The sequence below is a fragment of the Erinaceus europaeus genome, chromosome 17 (assembly GCF_950295315.1).
Source record: "Erinaceus europaeus chromosome 17, mEriEur2.1, whole genome shotgun sequence".
Lineage (NCBI taxonomy): Eukaryota > Metazoa > Chordata > Mammalia > Eulipotyphla > Erinaceidae > Erinaceus > Erinaceus europaeus.
The window spans coordinates 9,447,978-9,467,044 of record NC_080178.1 but is presented as its reverse complement, the minus strand read 5'-3'; the positions used below and the strand labels follow the sequence as shown (position 1 = coordinate 9,467,044).

At 42.2% G+C, this 19,067-nt stretch overlaps 1 protein-coding gene across 2 annotated transcripts; it reads right to left on the bottom strand.

Annotated features, from left to right (window-relative positions):
* Window positions 1-10,925: 10,925 nt before the first annotated feature.
* Window positions 10,926-18,396, bottom strand: LOC103110462 (mas-related G-protein coupled receptor member A2-like). Of its 2 annotated transcripts, none has more exons than XM_060177451.1 (2): window positions 18,272-18,396; window positions 10,926-12,953 (listed from the first exon to the last, which is right to left on the bottom strand). In XM_060177451.1, the coding sequence occupies exon 2, from the start codon at window positions 12,539-12,541 to the stop codon at window positions 11,483-11,485; it is 1,059 nt and encodes a 352-aa protein (XP_060033434.1). In that variant the 5' UTR covers window positions 12,542-12,953; window positions 18,272-18,396; the 3' UTR covers window positions 10,926-11,482. The 2 variants fall into 2 exon arrangements, with proteins under 2 accessions (XP_060033434.1, XP_007519689.1); XM_007519627.2 differs by lacking the exon at window positions 18,272-18,396 and adding an exon at window positions 17,294-17,446.
* Window positions 18,397-19,067: the final 671 nt, after the last annotated feature.

The window sequence follows — 19,067 nt, the reverse complement described above, 5'->3', positions numbered from 1 at the left end:
CCTATCCAACAACAATGACACTAACAACAGCAATAATAATAACAAAAATAAACAACAAGGGCAACAAAAGGGGAAAAAAATAGCCTCCAGGAGCAGTGGATTCATAGTGCAGGCACTGAGCCCCAGCAATAACCCTGAAGGCAATAAATAAATAAATAAATAAATAAATAAATAAATAAAATCTAAAAAAAAAAAAGCAAGAAGAAGAAAGAAAACAACAGAGTAACAGTCAGGATGTCCTTTTTTGGTTTCAAAGGCATTATGCTAAGTGAAATAAGAGAAACAGAGAGAAAGACTTGTAACTTCACACTTACATAGAATAAAACTTGTAGCTAAAACTTGTAGCTAAAGAGGACAAGTTGGTAGTTGGCAAAAATGTGGGATGAAGGAAGATGACTCAAGGGAAATGTACAAATGTACAAACTTAAGTTGTAAAATGTCATTAGGGTACAATATGCAGCCTGCTGTCTGTAGTTAATAACACTTTATTGTGTATTTGAAAGCTGGCAAGAGTTGATTGCTTTTTGTTTTAGTTATGGCCTCACCACTCCAGGCTAATTTTTTTTCATATTGAAAGGAAAGAAAAAGAGTGACAGAGAAGGGAAGACACCATTGCATTAAAGCCTCTCCCACTGTGGTAGGGGTCAGCATGACAAAGCAGGTGCACTACACAGGTGAGTTGTTTTTGCCAGCCCAAGAGTAGATCTTAAAAGTTCTCATAACAAAAAAGTAGTTATGGACAGGGGTAGATAGTATAATGGTTATGAAAAGAGACTCTCATGCCTGAGGCTCCAAAGTCCCAGGTTCAATCCCCTGCACCACCACAAACTAAAGCCGAGCAGTGCTCTGGTAAAAATAAATAAACAAATAAATAAACAAATAAATAAATAGATGTTAATTACAGTGTGCAAGGACCCAGGTTCAAACTCTGCCTGCATAGGGAGAGCTTCACAAGAGCTGGTGCCTTTCTGTCTCTTTCCCTCTCTGTCTCCCTCTCCCCTCTCAATTTCTCTCTGTCTATATCCAGTAATATATCAAAATATGTTTTTGAAAAACATGCATGGGTGGTCCAGGAGGTGGCGCAGTGGCTAAGGCACTGGACTTTAAATCATGAGGTCCTGAGTTCAATTCCTGGCAGCACATGTACCAGAGTAATGTCTGGTTCTTTCTCTTTCTCTCTCTCTCCTATCTTTCTCATTAGTAAATAAATAAAATCTTTATTAAAAAAATAAAAACATGCATGGTGATGTTGACTGAATGTGTAACGATCATGTTGCAGTATATACAAATGTTCAGTTATTGCACAGTACCTGAAAACTAATGAAATGCAATATATAATTTAAACATATATCATAAGTTTTAAAAATTCAGCCCCTAGGGTCGGGGAAAAATAAACACCTGTCTTCTCAGGGTGCATGGCCATATGGTCAAAGAGGGTTCTCCTCTCACGAGGAAGCTTGAGAATTGACATGGGTAGCCATCCAACAGGGTGAGCATCCCTGCACCATCTGTTTCAGTGGTTTAGTATACCCCACAGGAAGAAAATGATAGCTACTGGCAAATTTTCCCTTCAAATTATGAAAATAATGATGTGAAAATTATCACTATCTAAAAATGAAAGGTGCCTTATATAAAGAGAAAATGTTCAACTTGCTGAGTATGACGTGGGAGAAAAACTTCAAGTACCCATCAAAACAAACCTCTAATCCTCATTTGTAGATAAAGTCACTAGAAACTATTTTCTTTCTCATCCACTGTCCTTGCCTGACAGAGCCCGACCTCTCTCATTATTCTATCAAGTCCTTGACCCATTGAATCTTGTCAGATGTCTTCATCATCTTCCTTTCTCCATATGATTAGGTCACATTTACCATCATGCTTTTATGTATTAAAAAAAAAAAACTACCAATTTTGTGATGTGTGCACTTAAACAGGTACGAAACAACCTGCTCCCTAATTTTGTTTATATTTTTAAGATTTGTGTCTTGTTTTGTCTTATAGAAGCAGAGAAGTATAGCAAGCATCGAAGACACCACAGCATCCAAGCTTCCTTCAGTGTGATGGGGGCCGGCTCAAGCCTGTGCTGTACACATGAAATTGCAGCACACTGTTCAAGTGAATTATTCTACCAACACCCAGCAGACAATTTAGAGGCAATATCCTCTGTCTCCATTCTAAGAGAGTTAAACCACAGGTATTGTGAAAGGATTGTTATTCATAAGTTTAATTACTCTAAAAAGTTTATGTACTTATTTTGAAAAATATGGTGCCAGGCTAACTTTCCTGGGCAGAAAACCTCACCAAAGAATCCTGGAGCAACACATCATCAGAGCCTGAATACGGCGGAGACAAACCACAGATTTCTGAGACGAGTGGCAAAAACAGGTGGATGGTGTTGAGAAAAACAGGTGGAGATTATGCTGTTGGCAGAGACACAGATGATGCAGAAAAGGGACATGGAGATGATGGAGATAGCAGGAATGCGGAAGATGCAGAAGGGAGAGATGAAGATGATGGAGATGGTGGGGATGCCAATGATGCAGTAAAAGGTGATAGAGATGATGAAGATATCGAGGATGCGGATGATGCAAAAGAGGGAGATGGAGATGATGGAAATACTGGTGATGGGCTGATGCAGAACAGAGATATGGAGATGACGGAGATGACAGGGATGTGGATGATGCAGAAGAGGGAGATGGAGATTATAGAAATGGCTGGGAAGCAGATGATGCAGAAGGGAGAGATGGAGATGACAGAGACTGTGGGGATACAGATGATGCAGAAGACAAAGATGAATGATGGAGATGGCGGGGATGAGGATGATGCAGAAGAGGGAGACATGGAGATGACGGAGATGACGGATCTGGGGCTGATGGAGAAGAGGGAGATGGAGATGGCGGGGATTCGGATGATGCAGAAGAGGCAGATGGAGATGATGGAGATGGCGGGGATTTAGATGATGCAGAAGAGGGAGATGGAGATGATGGAGATGGCGGGGATGCAGATGATGCATCTCCCTCTTCTGCATCATCCCCATCCCCACCATCTCCATCATCACCATCTCCCTCTTATGCATCAGCCCGATCCCCTCCATCTCCATCAGCTCCATCTCCCTCTTCTGCATCATCCAAATCCCCACCATCTCCATCATCTCCATCTCCCTCTTCTGCATCATCCAAATCCCCGCCACCTCCATCATCACCATCTCCCTCTTCTGCATCATCCCCATCCCCGCCATCTCCATCATCACCATCTCCCTCTTCTGCATCATCCCCATCCCCGCCATCTCCATCATCTCCATCTCCCTCTTCTACATCATACAAATCCCCGCCATCTCCATCATCACCATCTCCCTCTTCTGCATCATCCAAATCCCCGCCATCTCCATCATCACCATCTCCCTCTTCTGCATCATCCAAATCCCCGCCATCTCCATCATCTCCATCTCCCTCTTCTGCATCATCCCCATCCCCGCCACCTCCATCATCACCATCTCCCTCTTCTGCATCATCCCCATCCCCGCCATCTCCATCATCTCCATCTTTCTCTTATGCATTATCCCCATCCCCACCACCTCCATCATCTCCATCCCCCTTCTCATCATCCCCATCCCCACCATCTCCATCATTTCCTTCTTCTCCTTCCCCCACCTGCCCCTTCAGGTAGTGAACAAACACTTGAACCTGTGTCCTTGCCCAGTGTAGTTTGTTTCTTACAGGTGTGTCACTATCTATCTCCATAAATGGGTTTTGTAAGCCATTATTCTATCACTAATAATTTTTAAATAATATATGAATAGGAGATCTTTACATGCCATACATCATACAAGAGGCTAATAGCCAAAATATATAAAGAACTCACCGAACACAGCAACAAGAAAACAAATGACCCCATCCAAAAATGGGTAGTGGCTATGAATGGAATATTCACCACACCTGACATCCAATATATGCTCCTAGTCATTGATTGAGAACTGCAAATAAAGACAACAATAAGATACCACTTCACTCCTGTGAGAATGTCATACACCAGGAAAGATAACAACAGCAAATGCTGGAGAAGTGTGGAGACAAAGGAACCCTCCTGCACTGCTGGTGGGAATGTAAATTGGCCCAGCTTCTGTGGAGAGCAGTCTGGAGAACTCTCAGAAGGCTAGAAGTGGACCTACCCTCTGACCCTGAAATTCCTCTCCTGGGTATATGTCCTAATGAACCAAACACACCCATCCAAAAAGATTTGTGTATGTTCATAGCACCACAATTTGTAATAGCCAAATCCTGGAAGCAACCCAGGTGTCCAACAACAGATGAGTGGCTGAGCAAGTTGTGATCTATATACACACAATGGAATACTACTCAGGTGTTAAGAATGGAGATTTCACCATTTTCATCCCATCTTGGATGGAGCGTGAAGAAAGCATGTGCAGTGAGATCAGTCAGAAACAGAAGGATGAATATGGGATGATCTCACCTACAGGCAGAAGTTGAAAAACAAGATCAGAAGAGAAAACACTAAGCATAACTTGGACTGCAGTTGGTGTATTGCATCAAACTAAAAGACTCTGGGGTGGATGGATAGGGGAGAGAGTTCTGGTCCTGGAACAGAATGGCAGAGGACCTAGTGGGGGTTGTACTGTTGTGTGGAGAAATGAGAAATGTTATGCATTTACAAACTATTGTATTTACTGTCAGCTATAAAATATTAATCCTCCAATAAAGAAGTTAAAAGCAAACAGAAAAAGAACTTGCTTCTGACATAAATCCACAACAGAATAAATAGACTCAAGCAAAAATAGGTCACTCACTCCCTGTAAGAAGGGAGATTATTGGGTGTGGTAATATGAGTGTCTTATAGATAGAGTTGTCAGCTAAATACAGGACATTGGTTAAATTCGTATTTCATAGGATGGGGAAAATAGCATAATGGTTATGCAAAAAGACCCTCATGCCTGAGGCTCTGAAGTCCCAAGTTCAATCCCCTGTACCACCACAAACCAGAGCTGAGCAGGGTTATGGTGAAATAAAGAAATGGATAAATTACTTCTGGTGTGGAGCTATGGCAACCTAGTCATGGAAAGTTGGCTCTCTCCCAGAAAACAACAACAACAAGAAAAAGAAAAAGAAACAAAATATTAGCATATAACACATCTACCCAGGTTCAATCCCCCACTCCGCCATAAGCCAGAGCTGAGCAGTGCTCTGGTAAAAAAAAAAAAAAAAGTAAAAAGAAAAAGAATTTTTTTAAAAAGCACATCTACCATGCCTCTATCTCCTTTCTCATGTACAAAATTTATTCACTGGGGTGGGGGTAGTTAGCATAACATTTATGCAAAAAGACTCTCATGTCTGAGGTGCTGACATCCCAAACTTAATGCCCCCATACCACCATAAGCCAGAGCTGATCAGTGCTCTGGTAAAAAAGAAAAAAAACCTTATTCACTCCAATTCAATGACTCCCCAAGTCTTTTATTTTTTTTTTGAAATTTTTTAAAGATTTTATTTATTTATTTATTAATGAAGAAGATAGGAGGACAGAGAAAGAACCAGACATGTGCTGCCAGTGATCAAACTCAGGACCTCATGCTTGAAAGTCCAAAGCTTTATCACTGCGCCACCTCCCGGACCACTGAAATTTGTTTTGTTTTTTTTTTATTGTATTTTTTTTTTGCAGTATTTTTTTCTTCTTTTTTTCTTTTTTTTTTTTTTTTATTTAAGAAAGGATTAATTAACAAAACCATAGGGTAGGAGGGGTACAACTCCACACAATTCCCACCGCCCAATCTCCATATCCCACCCCCTCCCCCGATAGTTTTCCCATTCTCTATCCCTCTGGGAGCATGGACCCAGGGTCATTGTGGGTTGCAGAAGGTAGAAGGTCTGGCTTCTGTAATTGCTTCCCCGCTGAACATGGGCATTGACTGGTCGGTCCATACTCCCAGTCTGCCTCTCTCTTTCCCTAGTAGGGTGGGTCTCTGGGGAAGCTGAGCTCCAGGACATATTGGTGGGGTCTTCAATCCAGGGAAGTCTGGCCGGCATCCTGATGACACCTGGAACCTGGTGACTGAAAAGAGAGTTAACATACAAAGCCAAACAAATTGTTGAGCAATCATGGACCCAAAGCTTGGAAAAGTGGAGAGGAAGTATTAGGGAGGTACTCACTGCAAACTCTAGTGTACTTCTGCTTTCTTACTTTGGTGCCATACTACAAACTCAGTCAATTTCTGCTTTGTGTTTCTACTTCTTTTTTTTTTTTTTACATGCATAACATTCCCCAGATTCCCATTTAACAATACAACCCCCACTATTTCATTCATCATTTTTCATTTTTCCCCAAGTCTTTTAACTATTTTCAACCTCACTCTTAAATAAAAGTTTGATTTCATCAGCATTAAACCAGGTTCATGCAAGACTTGAAAAATAAATGCATCCTGAGACCAGAGCATTTCTCAAGCTAAGAACCTGTCAAGGCACTGAACACTATCTCCTTCCAAAGTCAGTGTTGAGACAGGCATGTAGGAAAAGGAAGAAGTTGGAAACAGGGAAGAGGTTACAGACCTTGCAGTGCAGATTCAATGAAATTGTTATTGGTGTGCTTGTTTGGGATCTATATTTATCTCCTTTTTTCCTTTTTCTTAAATCCCTCAATAAAGAAATAAAAAAATAAATTTAAAAAATGGTGAATTCACCTCCTTCACCCCATCCTGGATGGAGCTTGAAGAAATCATGTGAAGTGAGATAAGTCAGAAACAAAAGGATGAATATGGGATGATCACAACACAGACAGAAGCTGAAAAACAAGATCAAAAGAGAAAACACTAAGCAGAACTTGGAATGAAGTTGGTGAATTGCACTAAAGTAAAGGATTCTGGGGTGGGTGGGGTGGGGGTTGGTGGTTCAGGTCCTGAAACAGGATGGCAGAGGACCCAGTGGGAGTTGTTTCATTATGTGGAAAACTGGGAAATGTTACTCATGTACAAATTATTGTATTTTACTGTCTGCTGTAAACCATTAATCCCCCAATAAAGAAATTTTTTAAAATCATGAATAGAAATGTTATGTATTAATCACACAAACAAGTAACTTTAATTTTTCTATTGAGGGGGGTTAATACTTTACAGTTCAGTCATTGACACACAGGTATAATTTCATTATTTACCAAGACCCCAAAGTTCTCTTCTGCCTCTCCTTCCCCATAGTCCTTTGCTTTGATCCAGCACACCAAGCCTAAGTTTTCATCAGAGGGTACTGCGACACAGAACTCTGGTGGTGGGAGCTGTATGGATATTTACCCCATTATCTTAAAACTTTGTAAATCAATAGTAAATCACTAATAAAGACAATAAAGATTTAAAAAGAATAAACTCCTAAAAAAAAACACCATGTACAGTCCATATTTCACTTTGGGCTTAAATTAATTTTTTAAAGCATAAATGGAGTCTTGGTCTCCTCTGTTTTTCATGCCTGAAGATTCATGAGTGTCATCATCTTGAAAGTTCACCTGAGGTCTTGGGGGGACCCAAAATATTATTTCCAACTATGACACCATCTCCCCAGACAATAGCTTAGGTCACCTGCATGTTAGATGTGAAGCTCAGGCAAAAACTAGTACAGTCATGGGCCCCTTGGAATATAACTAAAATAGACCTACTAGATTTTTCCAAAATGGAAACCCCAAATCTTCATCTGCAATATTCTTGCCTTTAGGATCATGATTAGTCAATAATTTGTTCTGCTTTATATCTTAACTCTTTTTCAGCCACCAGGTTCCAGATGATACCATGATGCCAACCTGACTTCCCTGGGCAGACAACCACACCAATTTGTCCTGGAGCCCCTCCTGCCCAGATCCCTGCCCCACTAGGGAAAATGAGAGATAGGCTGGGAGTATGAATCAACCTTCCAACGCCCTTATTCAGCAGGGAAGCAATTACAGAAGCAAGACCTTCCACCTTCTGCATCCCACAATGACCCTGGGTCCATATTTCCAGAGGGATAAAGAATAGGAAAACTATCAAGGGAGGGGATTGGATAGAGAGTTCTGGTGATGGGAACTGTGTGAAATTGTACCCCTTATCCTATGGTCATGTCAATATTTCCATTTTATAAATAATTTTTTAATAGTTTATCTAACTACGATTTGGTACTAGGGAGGAAATTTGAAGAACCAGGAGGTTAAGAGGATATAGGATGTCTTCAAACCCTTCCAGAATGTTCTGAAACCCAGTCCTCCCCAGCTTCCATCAAAGGATTAGTACGCCTTGGAGATGGACAGGTTGATCTGAGTCCATATACTCCAACCTCCACTTGCAGGTTCAAAATGCAATCAAGGTCTTTCCTGTCGTGCAAAATCTGGTTAACAGAGTTTGTGTTTCTAGACCAGGCAGCAAGCCTAAACAAGCTAATACAATGCAATATATATATATATATATTACAAGTATTTTGAATGAAGGAAAGGACAAGTATTTTTGGCTAGCAGGATGATACTTTATTTTATGGTTTCACTGATAGAATTAATATACAACATTGACTTACTTAAGGTATTCAATTCTTTGATTTGTGATAGTTATATATGCAATAGGATTATAATTGCAAGTTAAGTAACACTCTACTCCAACATATAATGATCACTTTACATCTGTGGTGAGAATATTTAAATGTGTAACCTCTTGGTACATTTCAAGTGCGTAAGACAGCATTACTGTCTATAAGCAACAATTTGGACATTAAATCTCCAAAACGTATTCTTCTTTTAACTGAATCTTAAGGCATATTTTAATTTAAAGTCTAGGACAGGGGTGGGTAGCATACTGGTCATGACTCTCATGCCTGAGGCTCCAAAGTCTCTCTGGTGCCACCATAACCCAGAGCTGAACTGTGCTCTGGAGAAAGAAAGAAAAAAAGAAAAGAAAAGAAAAGTGTAAATAATTGAAAGTCTAATACTAAGTTGACTCTAAAAATGCATCAATTTGACTTTTCAGTTCTCTAAAACATTAAATCCCCCTCTATTATTTTACCTATCAAGCTTGCAATGTTTTCTTTTTCTTTTTTCTTTTTGATTGTATTTCTTTTTTTTAATTTAGAAAATGGAAATATTGACAAGACTGCAGGATAAGAGAGGTACACTTCCACACATTGCCCACCCCCAAAGCTCCATATCCCACCCCCTCTCTTGATAGCTTCCCTATTCTTTATCCCTCTGGGAGCATGGACCCAGGATCATAGGTGAAGCATCCTATCTCATCTTGACTATTAATAAATACAAGCTTCTTCTATGTTAAGAAAAAATGAGGGGGTGGATGGTGGCGCACCCAGTTAATTACACATGGTACAAAGCACAAGGACCCGCTCAAGGATCTGGGTTTGAGTCCCCCACTCCCCAGCTGCAGGGGAAAGCTTCAAGAACAGTGAAGCAGGTCTATAGTTATCTATATTTCTCTTTCCCTCATGATATCCCCCTCACCTCTCAATTTCTCTCTGTACTACTCAATTCAATAAAAAAAAAAATTGCCACCAGGAGGAATGGATCCATACTGCAGACACAAAGGCCCAGCGATAAACCAGAAGATAAAAAGAAAAAGAAAAAAATCAAACAAAAAATAAATAAATAAATAAGAAAAAAAACTAGGGGTTGGGTGGTTTATTTTCCTTAAAACAGATAATATTATACTCAGTCATCATGGAAGTCAAAATTAATATAAATATATATATATATATATATATATATATTACTACCTCACATAGCTCTCAAAAAATAATAAAATACAGGTAGTAACATAAAATATTTGTTGGTCATCCCACTTTCCCATAATAGGATAAAATATGAAAAAAACACTAGATTTTAAGGACAATTAAATGTATGCAGAGCATTGACATGAGGGGCCAGGGAGCTAGCGCAGCAGGAAGGATGAGTGCTTTATCACAGGTCCACGACTGCCCTAGGCTCCAGCCTGAGCCATAAGGAAGGACTATGGCACCAAAGTAAGCTCCACTCCTGTGGTGTCTTTCTCTGTTTCTTTCTCTCCTTCTGAATGAATGGATGAATGAATGAATGAATGAATGAATGAATGAATGGATGAATGAATGAATGAATGAATGAACTAATGAACCCAGGAGATAGAAGCCAGCACATGTGTGAGGCCCTAGCTCTGAAGAACAAAAAGCATTATTATGGAATGTCAGCTCAGGTCTTAGAAGTAAAAATAAAGGACTTCCTGATGTAAAATATTTTTTCTTCTTTTTTTTTTTCCCTCCTCCAGGGTTATTGCTGGGCTCGGTGCCTGCACCATGAATCCACCGCTCCTGGAGGCCATTTTTTTCCCCCTTTTGTTGCCCTTGTAGCTTCGTTGTGGTTATTATTATTGCCCTTGTTGACGCAATTCGTTGTTGGATAGGACAGAGAGAAATGGAGAGAGGAGGGGAAGACAGAGAAGGGGAGAGAAGGATAGACACCTGCAGACCTGCTTCACCGCCTGTGAAGCGACTCCCCTGCAGGTGGGGAGCCGGGGGCTCGAACCGGGATCCTTACGCCGGTCCCTGCGCTTTGCGCCACATGCGCTTAACCCACTGCGCCACCGCCCGACCCCCTATTTTTTCTTCTTAATTTTCATTTTTCCCCCCTACCAGAGCACTGCTCAGCTCTGGTTTATAGTGGGGTGGGAGACTGAACCTGGGGCTTTAAAGCCTTAGTCATGAGAGTATCTTTGCAGAACCATTATGCTACCTATCCCCACCCTACTGATGTAAAATCTAGCAAACTACAGAGAGATTTGTCAAAAGCATGAGGTTAGGTTGTCATCAATGGTTCTTGGAATGGAAGGGGGCAGTTGGGACTTGTATTTTTTTAATTCAATTTTATTTATTTTTTAAAAAGACATAACCATAGGATAAGAGGGATACAACTCTACGCAATTCCCACCACCACAACTCCATATCCCATCCCCTCCCCTGATAGCTTTCCCATTCTCTATCACTCTGGGAGTATGGACCCAGGGTCATTGTGGGTTGCAGAAGGTGGAAGGTCTGGCTTCTGTAATTGCTTCCCCGCTGAACATGGGCGTTGACGGGCAGATCCACACTCCCAGCCTGCCTCTCTCTTTCCCTAGTACGGTGGGGATCTGGGGAAGCAGAGCTCCGGGACACACTGGTGGGGTCATCAGTCCAGGGAAGTCTGGTCGGCATCATGGTAGCATCTGGACCCTGGTGGCTGAAAAGAGAGTTAACATACAAAGCCAAACAAATTGTTGAGCAATCATGGACCTAAAGGCTGGAATAGTGCAGATGAAGTGTTGGGGGGTACTCACTGCAGACTATTGCGTACTTTTGCTTTCAGGTATATATTTTGCCCTAGTTTATGGATATGTGTGAACATATGCTCTATCTCACGGGACCTGGTCTATATGTAGGTTTTGGGACTTTGTTAGGAAGTGAACCGCCTGGAATGAGACTTGTGTTTTTAACAAGAACCCATAGATGGGTGAACCTGCCTACAGTTCAGAAGTAGAGTTACAGCTGGTCTGCCCACTCTGGGTTCCGGGCAGTATCATCCTCTCTCTAGGGACTGGGATCCCTCCCCTCTGCTCAGCTGCCTCCTCCTCGTGGTTCAGGGCACTCTGGAGCACTTCTCTGAGTGCTTTCCGACCATGGGGCTGCCTGTACCTTCCCACAAAGAAGTAGATGATGGGGTTCACCCCACTGTTCAGGACCATGAGGAGTCTGAAGATGTGCACATCAATTGTGTAATAGGACAGTGGTACTGAAGTCAGATAGATCATGTGGTAGACACTGAAAGGCAGATTGAGCAGCAGGAAGGCCAGCACGTTGATCAGGATGGTCACGTACAACCTGGTGGTCTGTCTTCTCCTAGAGCCACACTGGACCCGGATGAGCAGAGTCACACCAGACACAAAGAGCACCAGGAAGGTGAGGATGCACAGGCCGTTGTAGACCAAGTTGATTCCATAACACTTGCTATCCACAAAAAATATGCACCAATGCCAAGCTGTCACTGCACAAAGTGCCAGTCCCCAGAAGACAGCACACAGGATGGAGGAGAGATGGGCAGGGCGGTGGCATCTGTACCAGATGGGGTAGAGCACAGAGACACAGCGCTCGGTGCTGATGGCCGTCAGCAGACAGACACCCACCACAAAAGAAGAAAGTTCAACCGAGGATGTCAGCATATTGAACACAGCTGAGTGCTCTTGCACCCAGAAAGTTGTGTTTACAATACAATTAAATAAGAGGAAAGTGAAGTCAGCACAGGCCAAGTTGAAGATGTAGACAGAGAAGGGCTTCCTCTTTATGCAGAACCCCAACAGCCAGATGACAACCCCGTTCCCCGCTAAGCCACAGAAGGCAAGCAACATCTGCAGTAAGCAAATTATATCCCTTAATTTTAAAATGTACAGGTAATAGTCTTGATTCTCTAGATAGGACAAGAATTTGTCTTCTGTTAGGGACTCTTTCCCATCCCAGACTTCTGAGAGAGAGACACCCGTTGTGTTGCCTCTCAGCTCAGGATCCATCTGTTGGTCCTGCTCCATGTTTTCCTGTGAAGATGGAGGGAGATGAGGGAAGGAATCAGAGCCTCTGAGGTCAACGAGGCCTGTCACTGCACAGCATCTGGCTTCAGACCTCACACCAGCCTCAGGACAAGGACACAGACTGTGACACTAGGGCACCTCCTCCCATAGCCTGTTCTCACAGCCTGGCAGCTACAACCTGCAGATGAGCGCCATCTTGCCCCCAAAGTCCAGTCTCTCCTGAGATTCCTGTAACACTCTGGACACGTGTATCCCCAGAGTCTCGGGCAGAGATGCCTTCAGTCTGATGTCTGTAGCTCCTTGGGAAGTCAGACTGGGGTTACCTTGCCTTTATATCTTCCTCAAGTTCTCAAATGGTCTCTATTTTTTCCAGTATCTGCTTTCCTTGAGTGTTCTATGACCTTTTTTTTTTCTTGGAAAAGAAAAGAGTATATGAATAAACTATATTATTTAATTTAATGTAATATTAAAACAAATATAGACAGTATATTTAAATACAAATACAATGACATAAAGAACATAGTAGTGATGTATATTAAAATACATGTCCATTCACTTTCACTTATTCCTATGCACAAAATATTCAACTTTGTGCAATCTTATTGTCATCTCTGGGAGGGAACATCTGTTTATTGGGAGGATTAATGGTTTATAGCTAATACAGTTGTTGGTATATGTATAACATTTGCTCAGTTTTCTGCCAAATTCTTTCCCCCCAGACTATATCCTCCTCCACCATCATGCGCCAGACCTGAAACTCCACCACAGCCACCCCTACCCCTACCCTCAGGGGTTCTTCATGTTGGTGCAATACACCAGACTCATTCCAAATTTGCTTTGTGTTTCCCTTTCTGTTTTTATTTCTCAACTTCTGTCGGTGAGTGAGATCACGCTATAATCATCCTCCTCTTTCTGGCTTATCTCACTTCACATGGTTCCTTTGAGCGGGGAAGCGTCACAAGTGGCAAAGCAGGTATGCAGGTATCTTTTCCTCTCCCTCTACCTCCCTCTCCCTTCTGTATTTCTCTCTGTTCTATCAAATAAAATAGAAAGGAAAAAAAAATGGCTACTGGGAGCAATGGATTCATAGTGCCAGCATCAAACCCCAGCAATAACCCTGGTGGCAACAAAATTAATTAACTAATTCATTGATTTTTTTAAAAACTATATTGTAGGGGCCAGGTGGTGGCACATCTGGTTAAGCACACACAATGCATTGCACAAGGACTCAGGTTCAAGCCCCTGGTCCCCACCTGCAGGAGGGAAAGCTTCATGAGTGGTGAAGCTGCAGGTGTCTCTCTGTCTCTCTCCCTCTCTATCTTCCCCCTCTGCTCTCAATTTATGTCTCTATCCAATAATAAATAAGTAAGCTGTACTGTAGAATAGCTGTTATTCTTTTTTTAATTTAAAATATTCATTCATCGAATTTGAATAGAGACAGAGAGAAATTGAGAGGGGAGAGAGACGTGGAAAGAAAGACACACACACATCTACAGCCCAGCTTCACCACTTGTGAAGCTTCTCCTACAGGGGGGGCTGGGTGCTTGAACCCAGGTCCTTGCGTACTGTCACATGCATTGTTCTACTAGGTGCACCTTCTGCTTCCCCCCCATAATCTATTTTATCAGTAACTCATTTCCTTTGTAGTAACTTACTTTTTTATTATAAGCTTTCTAAATTAACTTAATTATTAATTAATTTAGCTAATTAACTTAATTTAATTAATTCATTCCCAATTAATTTCCAAATTAGTGGTAAGCACTGAAATATTCACCCATATCTGTACCCATAGTGATTTATCAATGTGAAAAATTAAGAGAATATACAAAAGCCATGTAACACTCATAACAAGTGTACTGCTAGAAAATTAGAAGACTTAAAGGCTAAGGAGATACCACAGTAAGTTGTAGAAGTCTTGCAAAATTGTAAAATGTACCCTGTTCAAAATTGCAAAATTGTAACATGTACCCTGTTCAATCCCCAGCACTACTCATAATCTGAGATGAACCGTATTATTATTTATTATTATTTAAATTAAAGGAAAAAAAACACATGAAAGACGTTGATGCTAAGAGTTAATAGAAGGCTACTGGCAAAATTAAACAAACCTTCACAAGCAGGGTAGGACCTCTTAAGCAGACTTAAGACTTACCTATGCTAAAGCGATACTCTGACATCTCCCTAATTCTTTCTCTCTGTATATCCCTCTCATAAAATAAATAAATATTTTGGAATTCACATGATCATATCAGTAAAAGAAGAAAAAAATTCATAAAATGTCAGCAATTCTAAGATAAATTATTCTAAAATATTAGTAATAAAGAGAAACTTTCCTGGGGCAGGGTGGTGGCAAATCTGGTTGAGTGCACATGCCACAATGCACAAGGACCCAGGTTCGAGCCCCTGGTCCCCACCTGCAGAGGGGTGAAACAGAGCTACAGGTGTCTCTCTGTCTCTCTCCTACCACCCCTTCCTTCTCTATTTCTGGCTGTCTCTATCTAATAAATAAAGACAACAAAAAAATTTAAAAAGAAACTTTCCTAAGAAAAAGAAATGGTACATGATGAAGAAGAAATTAACATGTCTTTATACTAAGGTTATATTCAAAAGTCAGTGTGTGTGTGTGTGTGTGTGTGTGTGTGTGTGTGTGTTTAAATTTACAAAAAGAGAGTTTAAGTATTTGATTCAAAGATCGAGGTGAAAGACTACAGGGAACCCAAGAGGAACCGATAAAGTTGTAGATCAACAGAAATATCATCAGAGGAAAAATCTTTCCTGAATAGAGAGCTCAGGCTTTCTCTAGTAAGATCTGATTAGAAAAAGTCCACCCACCAGCACCTGATTACACATAATCTGTTTTACTCAGAGTCTTCTGGTTATCTCTACTAAAATGAAATGAAATTCCTATCGTATGGGTTATCTATACTCATGCTCATTGCAGCATGACTCACAGGATACAAGATATTGAAAAAAAACAAAATTTCCAGTAACAGAAGTGTAGGCTGTGCAGGAGATATTTAACATATACACACAAAGCGGTCAGTATAATAACATGACAGCAAACAAACAAAAAAGAGATAAAAATCATGTGGCCATATCTATAGTTGCTAAAAAAGAAAAACCGTCTTACGAAATTTAACATTGACTTATGATAAAAAAAAAAAAGTTAATTTATTCAGGAGGAAAGTGGTGAAGCAGTGATACAGGTGTCTCTTTCCCCCTCTATCTCCCCCTTCCCTCTCAATTTCTGACTGTGTCTATTCAATAAAGATAATTAAATTGGATAGGGCCCACTTTCCCGTATGCCTCTCCCAATCCATATCAAATAATATTGCATCTGCCGATCACAACCTAAACAACACAACGATTGCCACCTCAACATGCTTCACTTCAGACTGTGTCCAGAGACTTCACGTGTGGAATGACAACCCTTCAGCTTCATTACTCGGTCACCAGGTTCCAGATGTCATCAGGATGCCGGCCAGGCTTCCCTAGACTGAAGACCCCACCAACATGTCCTGGAGCTCCGCTTCCCCAGAGACCCACCCTACTAGGGAAAGAGAGAGGCAGACTGGGAGTATGGACCCACCAGTCAACGCCCATGTTCAGCGGGGAAGCAATTACAGAAGCCAGACCTTCTACCTTCTGCAATCCACAACGACCCTGGGTCCATGCTTCCAGAGGGATAGAGAATGGGAAAGCTATCAGGGGAGGGAGTGGGATATGGAGATTGGGTGGTGGGAATTGTGTGGAACTGTACCCCTCCTACCCTATGGTTTTGTTAATTAATCCTTTCTTAAATAAAAAAAAGATAATAAAAAATTTCTAATTAATGAATCAGAAATAGAAGGAACATAAATCAACATAATAATAACAACCCCAGAGCTAGTATCATATTCACTGATAAAAAATAAAAAATGATTGGGGGCCACAGAGTAGTGCAGCAGGGTAAGCGCACAAGGAGTGAAGTTCATGGACTGGTGTAAGGATCCCAGTTCAAGCCCCTGGCACCCCACCTACAGGAGGGTCACTTCACAAGCGGTGAAGCAGGTCTACAGGTGTCTATCTTTCTCTTCCCCTTTCTGTCTTCCCCTCCTCTCTCAATTTCTCTCTGTCTTATCCAACAACAATGACAACAATAACAATAATAACAAGGGCAGCAAAATGGGGGGGGGAGGGGAATGGCCTCCAGGAAAGAAAAAGAAGAAAACCTTTTTTCCCAAAGACCAAAACATAACAAGAATTCCATTTTCACCAGTAGTGGTCAACATCTTCCTGGAAGTTCTAGCCAAAGAAATAAGGCCAGAAAAGAATATAAAAGAATAGGGAGTCGGGCGGTGGCGCAGCGGGTTAAGCGCATGTGGCGCGAAGCCCAAGGACCGGCAGAAGGATCCCGGTTCTAGCCCCTGGCTCCCCACCTGCAGGGGAGTCGCTTCACAGGCGGTGAAGCAGGTCTGCAGGTGTCTGTCTTTCTCTCCCCCTCTCTGTCTTCCCCTCCTCTCTCCATTTCTCTCTGTCCTATCCAACAACGAACGACATCAACAACCAATAACTACAACAGTAGAAAACAAGGACAACAAAAGGGATAAATAAATATTAAAAAAAAAAAAAAGAGTGCAAAGAGAACACTGTAAGGTCATAGGGATGAACTGTTCCTGGAAGTTCTAGCATGGCAAACTGCACCCTACTCAGACACCCTCTCCTTCTGACTCAGGAAGTCTCCTAGTAAAGAGTAGGAGAGTTAAGACCTACCTCAACGGTGTCTCTGACTCAATTCTCAAATGTGACTCCCCTGGGGGCTACCTAGTCCATCAGAGCAGGGTCACAGTGAGTCTGGTCACCGTCACTCATGCACATCTGGATCCAGCCCATTTCCTAGTTCACTCTTCTCTTGCAGTTGATTCACAAGTGCCCGTTTAACCTGTGACTCTCAGCGTTTGGTGAAATCTTTCCTAACGCCGAGATTGCTTGTTAAGATACTGTTTGGGGGCGTCTGGCGGTGGCGCAGTGGATTAAGCGCACGTGGCGCAAAGCGCAAGGACCGGCGTAAGGATCCCGGTTCGAGCCCCCGGCTCCCCACCTGCAGGGGAGTCGCTTCACAGGCGGTGAAGCAGGTCTGCAGGTGTCTGTCTTTCTCTCCCCCTCTCTGTCTTCCCCTCCTCTCTCCATTTCTCTCTGTCCTATCCAACAACGAAGAACATCAACAATGGTAATAATAATAACCACAACGAGACTACAACAACAAGGGCAACAAAAGGGGGGGAAAATGGCCTCCAGGAGCGGTGGATTCATGGTGCAGGCACCGAGCCCAGCAATAACCCTGGAGGAAAAAGAAAAAAAAAAGATACTGTTTGGGGAAGCATCACCAAAGAAACTACACCTTGATGGATAATTTTTGTTTTGACTTGAAATTTCAACCTTCGTTTCTCTTAGGTAAATTAAGCACCAAATGACGGAAGAAAATGCCTGGACAAAGTTCTCAGGAGGTTGGCTACATAGTGTCCCATCATGAACCTCAGAGGAACTTGGGGTTCTTCCTCTGTCTCCTGAACACTTCTGTTTCTTCTCCTGGGAAGAAAGCACATTCGGTGCCCCTCATGGACACTAGAACAGACACAGCAAGTATCATGTGGAAAGATGTCTCTCAAGCACTGCCTATGAATGGAACAAAGAAACTGGGTATTTACAACGGAGCTGGACCAAGTCAGTAAAAACAAAAACACTTCTCACCTTTGTCTCCACCCTGGCAGAGGGGAGCCACTAGAACATCTCAGTTGGTCCCGAAGTCCGGAGATGTCTCCCTCGTGCAGTCAGAGGCTCCTCCAGCTGCCTGTGTCAGATGCTGCTCTGTGCTGGGTCCCAGGGAACGTCCCTCCCCCTCACTTCCTTCCTTCACGGTGTGAGTGTGCTTCAGAGAAACACTCCAGGAGTATTTGTGTGTTATATTGTTCCTCCTTGGTGTAGTGCTGGAACTTCCCAAGGGAGAATGTCTATCGTATGCATGCTAGTGGTGAGCAGTTACACAGACCCTGAGAACAGAGATTGGTTTGGACCAGCACGCCAGGGAAACAGCAGCCAATGCAGAACTAACACTTGACCTCCCTTAATAAATTACAGGGTGGGGGCCAAGCGCTGGTACACCTGACTGAGGCACATGTTACCATGCTTAAGGTCCCGGGTTCAAGCTCCCACTCCCCACCTGCAAGGGGAGCTTCATAAGTGGTAAAGCAGGTCTGCAAGTGTCTCTCTTTCTCTCTTCCTATCTTCCACTGCTCTCTCAATTTCTCTCTGTCCTATCAAATAAAATAGAAAAGGGGAAAAAATGGCTACTGGGAGCAGTGGATTCATACTGCTGGCACCGAGCCCCAGCGATAACCCTGGTGACAAGAAATTAAATTAAAATAAAATAAAATATGAGGCAGAGGTGAAAGTCACAGAGTAGTGCCTGAATTATGCCTTGGTATTTCAAGAGCCAGTTCAAGGATCTTCCCGTGGGAGACCATAGAGTGAGTCTGTTCAAATTCCT

Excerpts from the sequence above, each read along its gene's own strand:
- LOC103110462 (XM_060177451.1), bottom strand. The coding sequence starts at position 12,541 with ATGGAGCAGGACCAACAGATGGATCCTGAGCTGAGAGGCAACACAACG.